The 17,952-nt window shown below is 43.9% G+C and overlaps 2 protein-coding genes across 3 annotated transcripts; one reads left to right on the plus strand and one right to left on the minus strand.

The window, feature by feature from the left end:
- Window positions 1–5,883: 5,883 nt before the first annotated feature.
- KDM8 (lysine demethylase 8) lies at window positions 5,884–12,154 on the plus strand (the record flags this gene model as incomplete). Of its 2 annotated transcripts, XR_014591214.1 has the most annotated exons (7): window positions 5,884–6,572; window positions 7,859–7,991; window positions 8,855–8,896; window positions 9,640–9,789; window positions 10,834–10,926; window positions 11,023–11,326; window positions 11,622–12,154. XR_014591214.1 is itself a non-coding variant. In XM_083872887.1 (6 exons), 6 exons carry the CDS (start codon window positions 5,884–5,886, stop codon window positions 11,185–11,187), a joined length of 1,272 nt encoding a protein of 423 aa, XP_083729013.1. In that variant the 3' UTR covers window positions 11,188–12,154. The 2 variants fall into 2 exon arrangements, 1 of the variants encoding a protein (XP_083729013.1); XM_083872887.1 differs by having other exon boundaries at window positions 11,023–12,154.
- Window positions 12,155–12,276: 122 nt separating this feature from the next.
- NSMCE1 (NSE1 homolog, SMC5-SMC6 complex component) lies at window positions 12,277–17,928 on the minus strand. The gene is made up of 8 exons (XM_083872888.1): window positions 17,861–17,928; window positions 16,717–16,876; window positions 15,925–16,046; window positions 15,244–15,321; window positions 14,360–14,506; window positions 13,303–13,419; window positions 12,952–13,072; window positions 12,277–12,489 (listed from the first exon to the last, which is right to left on the minus strand). Exons 2-8 carry the CDS (start codon window positions 16,832–16,834, stop codon window positions 12,422–12,424), a joined length of 771 nt encoding a protein of 256 aa, XP_083729014.1. The 5' UTR covers window positions 16,835–16,876; window positions 17,861–17,928; the 3' UTR covers window positions 12,277–12,421.
- Window positions 17,929–17,952: the final 24 nt, after the last annotated feature.

A 17,952-nucleotide genomic window follows, 5' to 3' on the forward strand; every position in this document is an offset into this window, starting at 1 on the left:
AGCTTTTGAAATGCACTACTGGAACGACAGGTAAGCCTTGTATTTCCAGAGTGTCCAACATCAGCTAAATGCCAAGAGACTTTTCTCTGACCTGGCCCTCTGTTTGCCATTGGGGGAACCAATGTTCACAATTTCAATGGCCTCTGCCTCGCTAGCAATGAAGTGCCAAAGTTACACATCCATTTGGATAAACCAGAAAAACACAAAGGGCCCATGCTGTCACTTCCTTCCCCACTCCTGTCAGGAAGCCTTTCTACCTGCAGCAGTGTTCCAAAAAGGCTGACCACAAGGCAGCTATCTCTGTGCCTCAGACCTTCAGGGTGCCAATCAGCTGTTCAGCAGTTGACATCCTATGGCACTTGAATAAGAAAATTATAGAAGAATCAGGAATACATATTCTACCTTCTTCATCACAATGGGTTTTGTGCCTTATGAGAAAGGCTGTTTCTCAATAATGTTCATTAGCAATAAGAAACATCCCAATTTAGTTTTCTTTCACCTGCAGCTATAAAGATTGTTTTAAAGGTTTGTCCTTGAGGCAGTGCATCTGCTCCGCTTCTTCTTGGGCCACACTATGATCCAAGAAACACTGACTAGGGTTTGGCCTTGACAAACAGCACCTGTGCCAAGCTCCTCTTGAGCTTATCAGAAACAGTGTCTGTCTGTTCCAGGAAGTGGTGCTCTCTAATGAGCTCCTGTTTTTAAGGAACAGCCTTGAAAACTTATTTTTTTTGCCTGAATAACAACCCAAGTGGAACAACATTTTTGTTATTGAAATTTCAAAGAAAGTTACCAACACAAATTGCAGCCAGGATGAAAAATTACTATGACTGAAGCCCATTCTCTTGTGACCCTATAAACAGTGGTTCTGAGTGAGACCCTTTGAACGCTCCTGGACTGCAGCAGGCTGCAACCAGCAACCTCCTTTTGAGTGGGGCCACTCAGAGCCAGTGAATTCTGGTTTGCTATACTCAGACAACCACTGCTGAATGACAAGATAGACCCTGGGCTGATGGCTCTCCTTGAAACTCAATCCTCTGTCTGTTGAGAAGACACAAAGGCATCCAGTGTGAATCCTTTACTGAATTCAAAAGGAATTTTTCACAGGTATATACTTTGTACATAGTGTTTAGGTCTCTGTGTATGCAAATGTGAATATGCCATATGAAATGTACTACGAATGTTGCTCTCTTAAATTATTAAGAAGTTTAGATTTGTAAGTAAATTAGGTTTGGTAGTTACTGTTGCACTATAGTAAATTCTATATGAATCTTTTGTTAAAATGTTTAACTTGAGCTATCAGTTAAGTGTTGTTAAATTTAAGAGCTATTAAACCTTTGGGCTTGAACTGTTGGTCAAGCCGAAGCTCAGTGTAGCAGAGGTCCATTCTGAACCTTGTGACTCAGCAGGAGGGTCTTCCTTATTCCTTTTTATCCTTATCATTTTCTACCCTTACCCTTTTTCCCCCCCCACCACCCAGCCTTCACACAAGATAATTTTGGAGTTGATTCTGGTTTTAGATTGATTGATTTCAGACTTTAGTTTGCTCTTTCTAGTTCTTAAAAACTTAGTAGAGTTAACTTTGCCAACAAATCTTTTCATGCTAAACATGCTTTTGCTGATACCTTTGCTGGTGATTGTTTAAGCAACCTTAAAACACTCATTCATGACAGTTGTAAAGATTTTATGTTTTAATGTTGAAGGAGCTGTCTGAACATATTTGCAAATATGAAGGGGATTCAAGTTGATGTAAGGAAAAAGAATTTTAAAATAGTCTAACTTACATAATTTCCATCCAGCAAAGGTAACTAAGGCTACATGTGTAAGCAATACTGACTGTCTCAGTTGCATCTCAGCTCTGACACATATGTCCCAGATGGATGTTACATAATGTTTTTGTAAAATAAGTATTTTCCAGTGAATTCTGAAAGTAGAACTGGGTGTGCTGATATAGCTTACTCCCGAAAGAACACTGTGTGTCCTATACCCAAAGCATTTGGGTATAGGACATTTTGCATTCCAAAGTGCCACGCAAAATGTCACCTTATCTCACTTAAAGTTATTTCATCTAGTAATATTAGGGAAATTACAACAATATGTTGTTCTACATGAAAGTACATGACAGCACTATTTGTGAGACCTGGCAGCTGCCACTCTCGGCCGAGCAGATGGCAGCGATAAAAACACAGTTCAGGGAACAGGCTGATAAAGATATATCCGTCATTACACTGTCGCTGCACAATTACACTCAACTCCAAGATACCATCAAAATACGTGGCCGTGTTATTCTCCGTCAGGAAGATCTTGCTCATCTGAGGAAAATTATGTTTAATAATTAATTCTGTACATATTTTAATCAGAATCATTCATCTCTCGTTCAGAAGAACAGAAAAAGCAAGCCAGAAAGACAGCCAAAATCTTCAAAGTCTTATGTGTTTACACTTTTGTTCTTGCAGAAGAGGAAACAATCATTTCCAGTAAAGGAAAATAAGAGCCAACTATGGCTTTCATGGCAGTCATAAAGTTATATTCCCATTTAAGTGGCAGAGGGCATTTTTGGTTCCATTTTCATCTTTTTCTTTTTTTTTTTTTTTTTTTTTTCATGGGTGGGCAGGTGCAGGGGTGATGTTAAATGAGTATATTGTGTATATTACTCATGGAGGGTACCAGTCAACCACTTCCAGAAGCAAAAAACAGCCTAAGCACTGCTGGCAGGGCAGCAGCAGCAGTACCAGCCTGTCCCCTCTTCATCCCTGCTCCTGGACACTGCCAATACTGACAGGCACTTACCTGCTGCAATGCCTCGTGAAGGCACGTGCCCAAGCATTCCAAAAGCCCTGGAAATGAGGGAAAAGATCACCTTCCCTGGTACAGAATTACAGAATGGTTCAGGTTGGAAGGGACCACAGGTGGGTCATCCAGTCCAACCTCCCTGCTCAAGCAGGGTCATCCCAGAGAACATGGCTCAGGACTGTGTCCAGATCATTCTGGAATATCTCCAGTGAGGGACTTTCCACACCCTCTGCAGGCAAACTGCCCAGTGCATCTCACTCACACAGTGAAGTTCTTCCTCATGGTTAGGTGAAACTTCCTATACATCAGTTTCTGCCTGTTGCCTCTTTCCCTATTGCTGGACATGACTGACAAGAGCCTGGGTCTCTCTTCTTGCTATCCTCCCCTTAAGGAGGGTATAAATTCCAAAGTGCCAAGCTGCCAAAAGGGACATGGCATTCCTGAGGAGCTGAGCGGAAGCCTGTAGTCCTGAGAAAGAAAATCTTCAGTGTTACTTGTTGTGCTCTGGATTGCTAGACATGATGTTGCACTGGAGGAGGTTTCATCTTTACCAGAACTCCAGACAAGGCAACCCATCTGAGATGACTTCACCAGTCAGCACTGCAAGCAATTTACACATCCTGACTTGTGTTTAGATAGTTGGAGCATCTGTTTAGTTTTTATTATTCCTGGCCTCAGCTTTCTAGTTCCTTCACAAATAACTGCTTTCTCTATCTGCTAATTCCAACAGCTGGCTATTACTCACCAGACTCCTGCTACATTCATCTAGGGAAGAATCATAAATAAATGTGTACAAGCAAGCAGATGCTGTCATTCTAAAAATCGATCCACCTAATATAAACTTTGGACTTAAGTGGTGAACCACTGAGCATATATCTTGATGTAACTTTAATAAAATCCAAAAGCAATCACAGGACTTTGTTCATTAACTCAAATTACTATATGAGGAAAGAATGCTATAAAGGAGAATATTAATATAAATAATTTTTTTAAAAAAAATAAATTTTGGACAGGCCAAGTACCTACTCTTTTCAATGAAGACATGAAAGATAAGATTCAGAGCATTTTTTAATTATTATTTTTGGTGCAACTAATATTTTTTTCACCAGTGGCAGGCATGGTAACATCCATCGTGTGTCTTGGAATCTATGACTGTAAACAGAAGAGAGAAATACAGATGGTTTATCAGACTTCATTATCTCCCTTAATTGTGTGCCAGTTTGTTTGGGTTTTTTAAAATAGATAATTTATTTCTGAAAGTCAGTGCTAGAGGAAAGGGAGGTGGCTGCAGCATATTTTAAAACTACACAGAATATAAAAGAGAACAAGAAGCACAGACTATAACCCAGGAAGCAGCAGGGGAAGACCTGGTACCAACTTTTCTTCTGTGCTTTAAGGGATATCTTTCTACAAGGTTAGGCAGTCTGCTTTCCACAATCTTAAAAAAAAATTACTTCTGATAATAGCAGCATAAGTTTCAGTGATGGTGGCATAATCCTTCCAAGACTATTGATGCTGTATCAGAATTCAAACTATTGCACCAAAACTGACTAGAAATAACAGTCCTCCAGTGTATGCTCATAGAGGAACATCGAGCCTCAAAAACACTCAAAAACTAAAATGACCTGGAGTGAAACTGATAAAGCTCATCATGGCCTCAATGCCTCACTGCTGTGCTGGAGATTACTTGTTTAGACCTTGGTGTTATTTGAAATTCCAGAAAGAAAATCCTAATATTCAAAGTGAAACTTGTGAAAATATTACTCATATTTAAACTACGAAAACTATTATTTAATGAGAATTGTATCAACCAGCTTAAATGCAAATAAGTGTTAATGTAAATGGCTATAAAAAGTGGACAGTCCAAAGACACAAGACTAACAACACTTCCAACACGAGCATCCTAAACTGCAAACAATGAACACGGTCTAACATGAATATCCTTGCTGCTTAAATACTTTCTCCTACAGCAGTATATATTAACATTTAGAGTTGAGGAGAAAATACTGAATGAAGGTGCTAAAATCACACTGTCACAGGAGGAATTCAAGGTGCCAAGAGGAAGGCAGTCAGAAGACAGGCAATAGACAGGCCAGCATGATAAGCAATGCACAAGCCTCAAGTGTGAGAAGTGTGAGAGCAGAAGTGATCATTTTAAGGAGACAGCTGGGGAGCAGGGGGAGAGCCACCACCACCAGCAACACAAGGATTCACATCAACTTTTTTTTCCTTTTTGGAAAGCACTAGTGACTGAGCATGGAACAAAGAAGAGTGAGTGTCTCAGTACAGAAAATGATCATTTTGACTTTTTCTTAAAAGGATTTGTCTCAAATCTGAAAATTTCAACCCTAACTAGGAGCTCATTTCTTGTTACGGTGGTTTAGAGCTTGGTTCACCCTGTTAAAACATTCCTCAGGTGCTGAATTTTTAAGTAAAATATCGTTTGCCTTTGCAGTCAAGTATTAAGTCCTGAGAGCGTTCAGGGCGCACTATCAAAGCAAGCTGGGGCTCAGAGATGCCGTGCCCAGAGCGTTAGAAAGAAGACTTTGGTGCACATCCCATGCAGAAAGCACGTCCTGTGTGAAGATGAACAGCGGACAGCCGATGCGGCGGGAGGACACGGGCTCAGAGCCGCGCTGGGCTCCGCTCCAGCCCCTCGAGCACACGCGGCCGGGCACAGACGTTTCTCTGCAGCACAAAAGGTCGGCTGGGAAGAGCTCATCTCCCCTTCCCCCGGCACGCACCGCCTGCGCCCCGGGGCTGAGAGCACCCACAGCATGAACGGCCGGAGGAGACACCGTGACCTTCACCGCGTCTGTGTGTTGCCCCTGACTGCCAAAGGAGCGCCGACGATAGTCGCCCGATTCCAGCTGACTCGCTGGGCAACAGCACGGCTGAAAAGGGCGAGACCGAACTCCCCAGGTACGAGAGAAGCCCCGCCCCCGCACAGACTGCCGGCCCCGCCCCCGCCCCGCCTCGGCCCCGCCCCCGCCTCGGCCCCGCCCCCGCCTCGGCCCCGCCCCTCTCACCTCGCGCGCGTCCGGCCCGGCCCGACGGCGCCCCCTGGCGGCCGTCAGGGCAGCCGCTGCCATGGCGGCGACCGGCAGCGCGGAGGGCGCGAAGGACAGCCCCGCGCTGTGGGCCGAGGTGCGGGCGCTGCTGCCCCAAGCCGAGGAGGGGCTGACCTTGGCGCTGAGCGGCGAGGTGGAGGACTGCGTCCTGCCGCTGCTGCGGCGGGCCCGCGCTCTTCTCTACAGCGCGGCGAGCCGGCCCGAGCCCGCGGCGGCAGCGGGACTGGAGCGCCTCAGCGGCGTCCTGCGCGATTACTCCTGGGAAAAGCTGAACGCGGGGCCTTGGAGAGAGATCGGCAAGGGCTGGCGGCAGGTCTACGCCTACGGCTGCCTCTTCGGGGCGCTGGCCGAGGTGGCCGCGGGCCGCCCGCTGGCGCGGGCAGTGCGGCTCTGCGACCTGGGGCTGCTGATGGGCGCCGCCGTCCTGGACAACGCCCTGGCCCGCCTGGTGCGGGCGCTGCAGCCGCACCTGCCCCGCGCCGAGGCCGCGCCCGCGCCCCCAGAGCCGCGGCCCGGCCCGCCTGAGGGGGAGCGCCCCTGCCTGAGGGGCCGCCTGCAGCCGCCGCCCCCCGCGCTGCGGCCCGAGGAGGCGATTCCGCACCTTCGCTGCCCTTCGCTGGAGCACTTCAGAGACAACTACCTCATTCCCCAGCGGCCCGTGGTCCTGGAGGGCGTCATGGACCACTGGCCGTGTATGAAGAAGTGGAGGTGAGAAGTAAGTTCCTTCCCTGTCCGAGTAAAGGCGCGATCGTTCCCTGTGTTGGATATCTTGATGCTCGATAGAGCGGCGGGGACCTTCGCAGAGGTTGGATGCCGTGAGCAGTGGATTTTGCTAGCAGCACTGTTCTGCTGCTCTGTGGAAGATGCTTGATAGATGAGGGAAGCTTTTCATAGCATTCAGGGCAGGTGCTGGGCTGTCTCGGGCAAAGGTGACCCTTTAACCAGCCTGTGGCTCTTCATGGGTTAAGGCCGCCCTCTGCCCAGCCGTCAGCCGTCCCAGGAGCCCGATGGCAACACCTGGGAACTCACGAGAAGTGCACATTGCTCGCAGCTCTGGGTCCGTGTCATGCCCACATCAGTAGTTTTTACCCCTTGGAGCTTGCCCATAATTAGCACAAAGGAAAGTGAATTTCGGAGTCATGAGTAAGCATGGTTGACTTTTTCATTGTTAAGTCCAAGCACTGATGTTTGTTCAGTGTTGTGTTTGACTTTTGAGTTTCAGACAGCACTGTGCAGGAGTGAGTAACAGCATTGTGCTGCCTGGTTAGTGCATGCAATGGGGCCCACACATCCAGTACTGAGCATGATATATTTGTGAAGTGAAGGTCATGATTCCCTAGAAAAGGGGAAAAAACACTCATGCTTAGTTAGAGTAATTGCTGTAGTTCAACAACCAAAGGTAAAATTAAGTGGCTACACTTGTTATGTTGTAGGGATTTTATTAACTTTTGAGGAAAGGTACTGCACTGGTTAACTTTAGACACTTAAAAAGATTAACTTCTCTGTTTAATTAATACTGTTGTCCATGGAGAGATGTATTTCACTCATCAAACTAATCCCTCTGGCTACAATTGGAATGAATGTTATTGGCACCTGCATAGACAATGACAGAGAGTTGATCTAATATTACTGAGTGAAAGATACAACATTTTATCAAATGTGGCAGCAGGCAGCAAAAAGATTGGTCATCCCTTGCCAAGAGATAGTAACAGCTTAAATCTTCTTTGTTCGGAAGGAAACAACCGAGACAAAAAGGCTTTTAAACCAAAACAACACAGACAGCTGGGGGGTCTTGTGCACACAAACCTGCCTGCTGATTTCCTTGTTGCTTGCATTCTTTTCTTCTGCCTTTTTCTCCTGGTTGGTTGGGTTTAGACAGGAGAAACTCAGGGCAATAGAATTTTATTACCCAACAAGACTGATTTGGATTGATTGCCTTACATTCAAAATTAGTAAGAGCAGTGTAGAAGGTAATGGACCTTTCTTTATTTCAGTGTGGACTATTTCTGTCGAGTTGCGGGGTGCCGCACCGTCCCCGTGGAGTTGGGTGCTCGGTACACAGATGAGGAGTGGTCTCAGCAGCTCATGACTGTCAGTGACTTCATCAGCCAGTATATCATGGGTGAGGTAGGTCTGCTACACTCATTTGTTACACTTATCTCCAAACACAGCAGCATGGTGCTGACACAGACAACAGTTCTGCTTACAACAGACATACTCTGAGGTGATATCAAGGGAGGGGGTGTGCTGTAAGCACAGCTCTGAATTAAAAGCTTTGCCATATTTTCAAGACCTGAAGCTAGGAATAATTGTTGCAACAATAGATTTGATTTTTACCTATAATCAAATGTAGCTGGAATTTGATGAATACAGACACACATACATATGCAGCAAAAACCTGACTGGTGGAACCTGAGAATAAGGGATCTTCAGCCAGCAGTGTTGTTCCTCTTTCTCATTGAACTGCTTAGTGAGATTTAGGATCAGATCCAAATTTACATGCCATGAGGCAGAAAAACACAAAGTTGATTAACATCTGGAACATCCTTTTGCTTTCACAGGTGAGGATCCCAAACCCCTGTTTCTGTTTCCTGGCCTTCTGGCAGGAAGGACCACATGCCATAGCAAACTGATCTGTGATGCACCCTGGAACAGAGTATGGAAGTAGTTTTAGGGCATGAAGGAGAACTGGTTTGTGGCCAGCAGGGTCTGGCTAGAAAATGCAGTGCATTGTCAGGTGTCAAGACCCCATAGGAGTCCCAGCTTCCTTCAGTAACTCAAGCTGGATGATTTATTGTGTGGAGACACACCCAGACTTTCACAATTTCAATTTTGAATATTTCTGAAGACCCCTTATAGTGTTGAAATAGTTAGAGTACTCTGAATAGGACATTGGAAATGGATGTTACCTATAAGTAAATTCTGTTCACCTATAAGTAAACTAACTCACCTGTATGTTACTGTTTTTTCTTTTTTTGCTGTCATTTCAGAACAGTGTAGGATACCTTGCCCAGCACCAGCTTTTTGATCAGGTAAAACTGAGTGAATGTTTTTATCTTCCTGCAGTCATGTGTTCTTTTTGTAGCACAAGTTGTCTCTAAGGATGTTGACTGTACTAGATTGAAGGACATATGGAGAATTCACAGAAATTCTTAAGTTTCCATTCTCATAATTTGAAGGAATGGAGGGACAGGTTTGTTCCATTTGGCTGCAAGACATGGAAACAAAACCCTTTTGAGATGAAGACATTCAATCCTAGTGCTGTTTTAGTACAATGTAGCATATACTTAGGGGAATATCACCTGGAAAGCCCATTTCATAAGTCAGGGAAGAGATTTGGACAGGAAAGTCTTCAACATTGATATGTTTACCATAATCTGAAATGTCATTCCAGTTTACCAGAGCTTGGGTTGGTGGGAGACATAATAAGGAATCTCACAGAGAAGCAAACATAGAATAGAAGAGATCAGCTGCTCCTTTTCCATGAAGAGCAAACGTTTTTGTGGGTGTCTCTGATTTCTGCAAAAGCAAAGGGACTCTGAAGAATGAGGAGACCCCTTTATTTCTCCCACTTCTTCCCACAGTCTGCTCACTAGAATGGAAAATTTGAGAACATTTCCTGCAGATTCCAAGCAGGTCAGCTACTTTTCTCCTACCCTTGCCAGACCAGCCAATCATTTGTTTTCTTTGTGTCCAGCCTTGCATATCTATTCTGTGAATTACGTATTTTGGCAAGTCAGCACATACCCTTTTTAATGTTTCTTTATGGAAATAGATCCCAGAACTGAAAGAAGATATCAGTATCCCTGACTACTGCTGCCTGGGGGAAGGGGAAGAAGATGACATCACCATTAATGCTTGGTTTGGTCCAGGAGGCACAATCTCACCTCTTCATCAGGATCCCCAGCAAAATTTTTTGGCCCAGGTATGTACTCTTGTTACTCTACACATGCTATTAATGCATGCATTAGAGAAAATGTTTATGGTGTTGGGAGACAAGGGGGAGCAGACAACTTGCAGAACAATCCAAGGATAAACAACATGCAGAGACTGTTTTGCTGTTTTATTGCATTTGTCACTACTGCAACTCAATACTGGATGTAATCTTGTAGACCACAAGTGTTGCTCATTGAGAGAGACCATTACTTACCCTTGTTTTACAGATTTTTCCAAGGTCACATGGAATTTGTAACAGAATTTGGGAAGAATCTGTCACGTTGTACTAAGGAGTTTTATTTTTCTGGTGTTGTGGTTTGAGTTGAGCCAATCCCCAAGCCTCATGCAGCCACCTTCTCATCCCCCAACTAGCAAGAAGAGGGAGAGAATGGGGAGAGTAAAAGCTAGAAAACTCGTGGATTGAGGTTTAATAAGCAAAAATCATGCATGTCCAAAGCAAAACAAAGAATTACTCGACTGCTTCCCATGGGCAGGCAGATGTTAAGTCATTCCCAGGAGAGCAGAGCCCGTAATGCTTAACAATAACAGGGGAAGACAAACACCATCATTCCAAACATCCCCCCTTTCTTCTTCTTCCGCCATATACTGAGCATGATGTCATATAGTCTGGAATATCCTTTGGTCAGTCAGTTTGGGTCACCTGTCCTGGTTGTGTCTCCTCCCAGTCTCCCAGGCACCCACAACTTCCTTGCCAAGAGCCTCCTTATTCTCAGTTTTTATTTCTAGCTATGTAGAGCCCAAATAATGATGTATAAATTGGGTGCCTTAAACTTTGAATTGAAAGTAATCTGATTAAAGGCATTTCCTTCCCAAAGCTATTTCAAATTCTTATCTGCTCCAAGGGAAGATGTACTTGAATTCCAACAGCCTGATTTAACTTTTTATTGTAGCAGTGTCTATTACTAACAAAGATAATTAAGTTGCTTGTCATCAGGTATATTTTACTGTTAAATGCCAGCTACAGCCCACAGCTTCCAGTAATGTGCCAATGGAAAACATTTATTATATACAGGTATTTGGAAGAAAGTATATCCGTCTCTGTTCACCACAAGATTCAGAAAACCTGTACCCCCATGAAAGCCACATTCTTCACAACACCAGTCAGGTAAATAGTTGCCTGAAATTTTAATATCAGTAATGTTATCTTATCAAATCATATTTGAGTAAAGACATTCTTCTTTGATGATTGGTTTTTTAATAGGTTGATGTGGAAGATCCAGACTTGGTCAAGTTTCCAAATTTCACAAAGGCTGCATTTCAGTCCTGCATTCTGATGCCTGGACAGATTCTGTTTATTCCAGTTAAATACTGGCATTATGTGCGATCGCTTGAGCTCAGTTTCTCCGTTAGTTTCTGGTGGTCCTAGCTCTGAAATGGACTCAGCAGCACTGAAATGGAAATTAAAAATCAGGGAAGTAGCCTCTCTCTCTCAGGAGAGGTTAGAGATGGAGCAAAACCGAAAACTAACAAACTCTTGCTAAAGCATGGAGAAGTAGTCACAATGGGTAAGTGGAAAGATAATGTTTCCAGTAAATTGTTCTTACTGCAACTCATGATCTTTATCTTTTGGGCCTCCCAATTCTCCTGTCCGTGGGAGGAGAGGTAGGGGGAGGAGGGAGCAAGCATCTTGTGGTTTGGAGCATTTTGGTGGGAACACTGATTTGGGGAGTACCATTCCTAAACCACAAGATCTTGTTAAAGTCTAGAACATAACTAAAGTTAATCCATAGTTTAATTGCAGTTAGATAACCTGAAGTTTAATTATACTTTGATTAACCATCACCTGAACTGCTGCTACAGCCTTTCTGCAGTGTCACACCTCTACCACACCTCTACAAGAATGCTGCCATTTCAGTGTGGTGTCTGGCAATAGCCAGTCCTTGGCTTCTTTCCAAGTCGCTCTTAAAGGAAAAAGCATCTGTACTTAAAACTGGAGGAAGAAGTACCAGGAGTAAAAACCTGAAGAATCTCAATATGATAATTTTTTCAGCACTTCACAGACATAAGCTAACATTGCCCCAAGTCCAGTCCTACTGCTTCCCAATCCTTCTGTGGCAATCCTCCTTACAGAGCACAGCTGCTCGTGACCTGGCCTTACATCAAAGACAAATTCTTCTGCACCTAAAGAAGGGACAAAACGCAACCACAGTGCCAACTTGAAGTGCTTCCAACTCCAGCCCGAGACTCAGCCAGCTACCTTGCACATACTGCACTGATTTGCTTGAGGAGCTACAGCACCTCATTTCCATTGCACAACTGGATTTGTACTGCCCCTGTACAAAGAGGGAGCACTTGCTGAGAAAGGCTTCTTTCAAGAGTTCAGCTGTATATATCAGCTTGCAGAGCTGACTAAAACATTTGCATGTTTCATCCCCAAACATGCACTGAGAGTTCCCAACCCAAGAATATGGAGAAGTACAAACACAAAACAGCTGCCAAGAAAGCTGTGCAGGCATTACTGAGAACAGGAACATCAGTGATAGTTTTATTCTAAGGTTCTTAGAACTTTAGAACATGAGTACACTGAACATTATTACTAATGAACACAATACATCTGGCTATTCTGCCAGATGGGCAAACAGATGTCACTGACATCAAGTTTAACTGGCATCATCTACGACCAACAATGGAGCTCTGTGGTGAGTCTGGGAGCCCATCCGACTGACACCTGTAAAGAAAATTAAAGGAAGGTTAATGGATGACACACAAAAGATACGTAACATTGTATAACCTCCTTTTCTAAAATGCTTTGTATATTCCTCTGTTGCTGTTCACAGTGTCCAATTTTGCTAGACAAATGGAGGAATTCCAAAGAGATTTTTAGAAGCTTGGTATTTCCAGAAGTTTTAGTGTCATGGGTCGTGTGTGCTTCTATTCCTTCCCCCCTCTCCCCCCCACCTCCTAAAGATAGTTATAAAAAATATGCACAGGGTCTGCTATGCCCCTGTGGCAGTCTTTGGGCACTGTGGGGGCTCAATGCTGCCTGCGTGGTTTAGTGTCTGAAACATACCACTGAAGTCAGAAATAGCTGACACTCAGTTATAAATAATACAGGTAGTACCACTGAACATCACAGCCCATTTCCTAGTATTGTTATATTCAATTTTCTTAAAAATACATTGCTTGTTACCTGGGGTGTCGCAATACCAGAATTCATTACACTTGGGACAGCGGGGTTCAGCCTGGCCTCTGAAGTACTTTCTGACACAAGGTAAGTGCATTCCAATTCCACAGGATTCACATACTTGGCTCTGAAATCAAGAGTGTTGATTCATAAAACCTTTCCTTCAATTTAAGAGAAAGTTGTTATATGCAATGCTTTGTTCCAAAGAATGGTTCCCACAATATGAGTGGTGGACACACTCAACAGTCAAAGCTGGTAAATGGTGAAAAGAGGTATTTTTCTGTAAACTAGGGAAAGCATCAGGAACCTCTGCTATGACCATGTAAGTCCATTGGCTGAGGTGATAAAGCATGTTACCTGGATGGCGAGGCTGTGACAGATGTTACATTTCCTTGCCACATCCTGGTAGTTGCTGAGAATGTACTGTTCCATCTCAATTATGCAACGAGTATGCAGAGTATATTCTCCATTTTTCTAAGGAAACAAGTGTTAAAATGAGGATTTTCTTTTAACTCCTTTTACCTTTTTTTGACTTTGCTAACCACCTGTTAACAAGCCACTTTTTTCTACCATCGTGAAACCAACATGCTGGTACAATGCAATGCCGGAACTTTTGAAATAGCAGAACTCCTTTGTCTAGAGGAGCAGAATAAAAATCCCACACCTTTAATAAAGAGACCTAGTCCTTGGGAAGCATAGGTGAGCAAGCTCCTTAACAGAGGCATGCTGTTTCGGGATCCTCTATATATGTTAGAGGAAATTCTCCCAGCTTTCAACAAAACCTAGGCATTTCCTGCTTGATGTATCTTTAGAAATATCTGCCAAATCAACTTGACATGTAAGTAACTGTGTGCCAGCAGATTGGAGATCTAGGATGCAATGACTAGCGGAAAAGGAATTCTCACTTGGCAAGCAACTGCAGTGTCCACATGATGAGCTGATCTCTGCTCCCTCAGGAAATAAAACAGGTGTAACCATGTGCACAGTGGCCCGTGCATTTCTGGTGTGGGAGTTTTCAGCATGTCTGGCCTTACTCCTTTTCAGGAAATTCTAAATGCAACTAATGGCACTGATCACTCTGAAAAGCTTTCCCCAGCTCTCGTTCCAGGTTGAAGGATGCTGTTCTGTTGTGTACAAAGGATGTCTGCGCATCACTGGGCAGGACTGGACACACAAACCCACCTGGCTCAGGTACAAGAAACTAACCATATGGTCCAGCACAGACCTACCCAAGGACTTTTTCCTTCTAAGTCTACTTCCTTTTCTGCAAAACTCGCTGGAGCAGCAATAAGCATGAGCTCCATAAGACCATTTGTGTCACCATTCATTCAAGAAGAGCTCCAGTCTCAGCTACCACATCCATAAGAACATGGTAACTGGACCCATTGAACTACAAACACTTGAATGCAGTTACCTCAGAGAGCCACTTATCCTCCACAAAAACTTTCAGCACTTGTTCTGCTTCCTTTTTCTTCATTTTCTTTGTCTTAAGTTGGTCAGCCAAGTTTAAAATATCTGTAGATGAGGCAAAGCCATTTTCTGATAAAATTATTAGATCCATCTACAGGAAGAAACATTACCAAGTATTAGAAACACTGCAATTAGGAAGACACACCCAACAGTAATGTTCTGATGTGCACTTTTTTAGCATCCACGTATGTGAGAGATACTACAGTATATGGCTGGAACCAGAATTTTAAAACAAAGACCAAAACCTGAAACAATTGTTGTCCCCTTGACAGTTTCTATCTTTTCCAAGAAAATGCTTCTAAAACCAGAAGTATACTGCCTAAATGAAGCTGCATTCAGGGACCCCTGGACACACTCAGTGGTGACAGATCCACTTTTTATCTGCTCTTTGTCAAAGATATTTTGAGGAAAAACCTCAATAACCATAGACAAATGTTTACATGCAAATCAGCAAATTCATTTTGTATTTTTCTAGCATTAAAAACTATTGTATATTAGTAAACTACTGAAGCCAGTGAAAAACTCTGCAATCATGACTGAAAATCCAGAAGAAAGCTGTTTGTGTAACTAAAAGTAGGTGTGTTGAGTTCCTAACCCCAAGGAGCCCTTCCCTGGTGCTGATTTTCCCTTACCCATAACTGACTTACAACAGCAAATCATTACTTGGACATACTTTCAACCCTGCCCACCTTGCCCATTTGATCTCAGATAAACTTAGGTAAAATGGCAGCTACTTCCTCAACCACATCTCTATTTCCATTTTCATTAATTTTAAGATTATACCTTCACAAATAATATCATTTATTAAGTGATAACTGACATACTTACTGTTTTTCTGAACAATTCTAATTCCATTTCTGTGTAGTCAGATGCCATTTTAGTTACTTCAGTTTCCGCCAAATTCACCTACAAATAAATAAACCGATTATAAAGTGCTGATGTAGTTTCACACCAGAAGCTGTAAAAAAATCCCCTGAGCTGACACCACAGGTGCTAGACAGGTCTGGTGCTAGATAGGAGCAGGAACTACGCTACCAGTCAGCCTTTTTTTCACTGTGAAAACCAGTTGCCCATCATTGCTACTCTTATTGCACATGCTACTACACTTAACTGACAAAATGACAGGTTAAAAGCAGCAGCTGATATTAGAATACTCCAGTATGGTCTTTTGAAAATACTAGATAACCTTCTCTGACGTGCACATTGCAGATCATTTGGGGAAACAACTTATAGGCCACTCCGCAGCAACCCTTTTGTGCTAGGTTGATTTTTGAATGGGAGAAAAAGAAAACTGATGTTGGCTAGCTCTCTCTGTTTTCTAGTTTAAAAATCTGTCTCAGTAAAGAAAGTCTCCTGTGGAAAAGGAATCTCACTTCAGCACTTAAGCAATGTTTATGCTAAGTAACTCCAACACTGCTCTCATCCTTGCTGCCATGTCCTATTCCCACACACCTGGGCTGTGACAGTTTATCCTCCCAGCAGCTCCTGCACAGCACAGCAGGTACTTACTACAGCATAATGTGCTCTCCCGTCGTCTTCTGATATTCCTTTCCGGATCTGCATAAACAAAGGCTGCAGGTGGCTGTTAATAGTGCTGATGAAATCATCCAGTTTATCGTGTGCATAGTAAACTGAAAATGAATGAGAAAAAACCACATACAGAGAAAAGTCAAACAACTACACATCAGGCAGATCTTTGTATGTGAAACACACATAGACTACTTCATTGTGACCTTACATCTATGGATAAGTAGGTACAAATTCACAGAAAACCAGAAGAGTCCATGCAGAGTGAGTAGCATGGTGGCATGGCACAGGGAGACTCCTAAGCCTGGCAGGAGCACAGCTTCCAGGATTTGAAATGGACAATACAGTGCAGGTGAGGTGGGAAGAAATTTACAGCAATTCACCAGGAAACCTCATCTCATCCTCACTAAAATGTTTCTGCAGCAGACACCTCTCCTACAACACCTGGGAGAAATAACTGAAGGGCATTTACTTAAAAGTGTTCACTACGGTGAAGTACTTCCAGTGTCAAAAATTATGTTTTTAAAATCGTTTATATGTATAACCTATAAACAACAACCCTGATAAATTAAAAAGTACTATATATGAATCTAGCCTAATTAGAAGTTAGTTTACTCATTGCTATATTATTTTATCTTTCACAAAATAGAGGAAGCATTCATATCATTACAGTTTTTAAACTTTTTTAGCTAGTGCATGCCCTTCATAAATCAAATTATTTGTAAGCTGCACCAGGAAAAAAACCCAGTTCTTTCATCACCAAGACAGACACACCTTTATCAGTTTCACAGCAGTGCTGGTGTAATTTCCTGGCCTCTGACCCTTCTGTTATCCCATTAGACATCAGAAGCTGCAAGAACCGTCGATGAGCATCAGTCATCTGAGCTGCCATCACAGTGTTTTGCCAGGCTTCGAGTGCTGCGGGAGGTTTAAGCTGGAATAAATGCACATGTTAATGCAAATTACGAATATAACAGTCCAAGTGTACACAAGATTTCAGTTAAAGTCTATTACATTGAATGAGGGCAAAAAAAGCAGATCCCAAGGCTGTCCTCAGAATGCAGAGGGTGATGAGCTGTGAGGGTCCAGAAGGGTGCAAGAGATAAAGTCCAACTAGTTTTAACTACAGAAAAGAACAACGTAGGCATTGTGTTGTTGTCACACAAAATCGGGAATAAAACTCCTTAACACCAATGTAGTATTAAGAAGCAAGCAATACTTTATTGCAGCACTGGATGCACAGGGACACGACTCCTGTTTAACGTGCACAGTTGGCTCAAGGTGATACATACAGTAGTCTCTTAGTCTGCACAGTTAGACTGTGTTCTTGGAGCGTCTTTAGGCACCCCTGGTGGTCACCGAGCCTCTAAACATTGACAATTATCTGCATCCAGTGTGGCTTTCATTGCACAGAATGGTGCTGAGCAAACTGAATTGGGCCGGTTTGACTCAACGTCCCACTAACCGCGGCATAACGTCCCTTTAACCGTTACCCTCCCCTGCGGAATTTACACCGCTATGATGCCCCAAACCGAAAAATAATATTGTTGGGTGACAAACACAACACTGTTTGTCATTCTGCTAGATAAAGCTCCCGCTCCCCACAAAGCCTGATTTGAGTACAGTCAATCAGACCGAGTGACTCCGGACAGAAAACCATCCTCTACAGGTTTCGAAGAACGCCTGAAGTAATTAAAAGCAGCTCAGGAAATTCCCTGATCGCTTCACCAACCGACTGCCCGATTCCGGCTCAGCTCCGCCCACGCCCGCCGCCCGCGCAGCCCCGGCCCAGCCGCAGCCACGGAGGCAATGGCCCGGAAAACCGCCCGGCCCGCTAGCCCAAGGCCCTGCCCGGGCCCACCGGGCTTCCCATCGCGATACCACCCCCTGAGCCACCCCCGCACACGCCCGCGCTCACCGGCTCGGCGATGGCTGCGCGGGCCTGCACCGATGGGCCTGCACCGACAGCCCCGCCCCTCTCCTGGCCCCGCCCCGCCCCTGTCCTGGCCC

The sequence above is a fragment of the Zosterops lateralis genome (assembly GCF_965231275.1).
Source record: "Zosterops lateralis genome assembly, chromosome: 15".
Taxonomy (NCBI): domain Eukaryota; kingdom Metazoa; phylum Chordata; class Aves; order Passeriformes; family Zosteropidae; genus Zosterops; species Zosterops lateralis.

Coding starts and splice junctions, on each gene's coding strand:
- NSMCE1 (XM_083872888.1), bottom strand. CDS start 16,834: ATGGCAGCTCAGATGACTGATGCTCATCGACGGTTCTTGCAGCTTCTG. Junction 16,047..16,716: donor CTGCTGTGAAACTGATAAAG/GTGTGTCTGTCT, acceptor ATTCATTTTCAG/TTTACTATGCACACGATAAA. Junction 15,322..15,924: donor GGAGAGCACATTATGCTGTA/GTAAGTACCTGC, acceptor ATTTATTTGTAG/GTGAATTTGGCGGAAACTGA.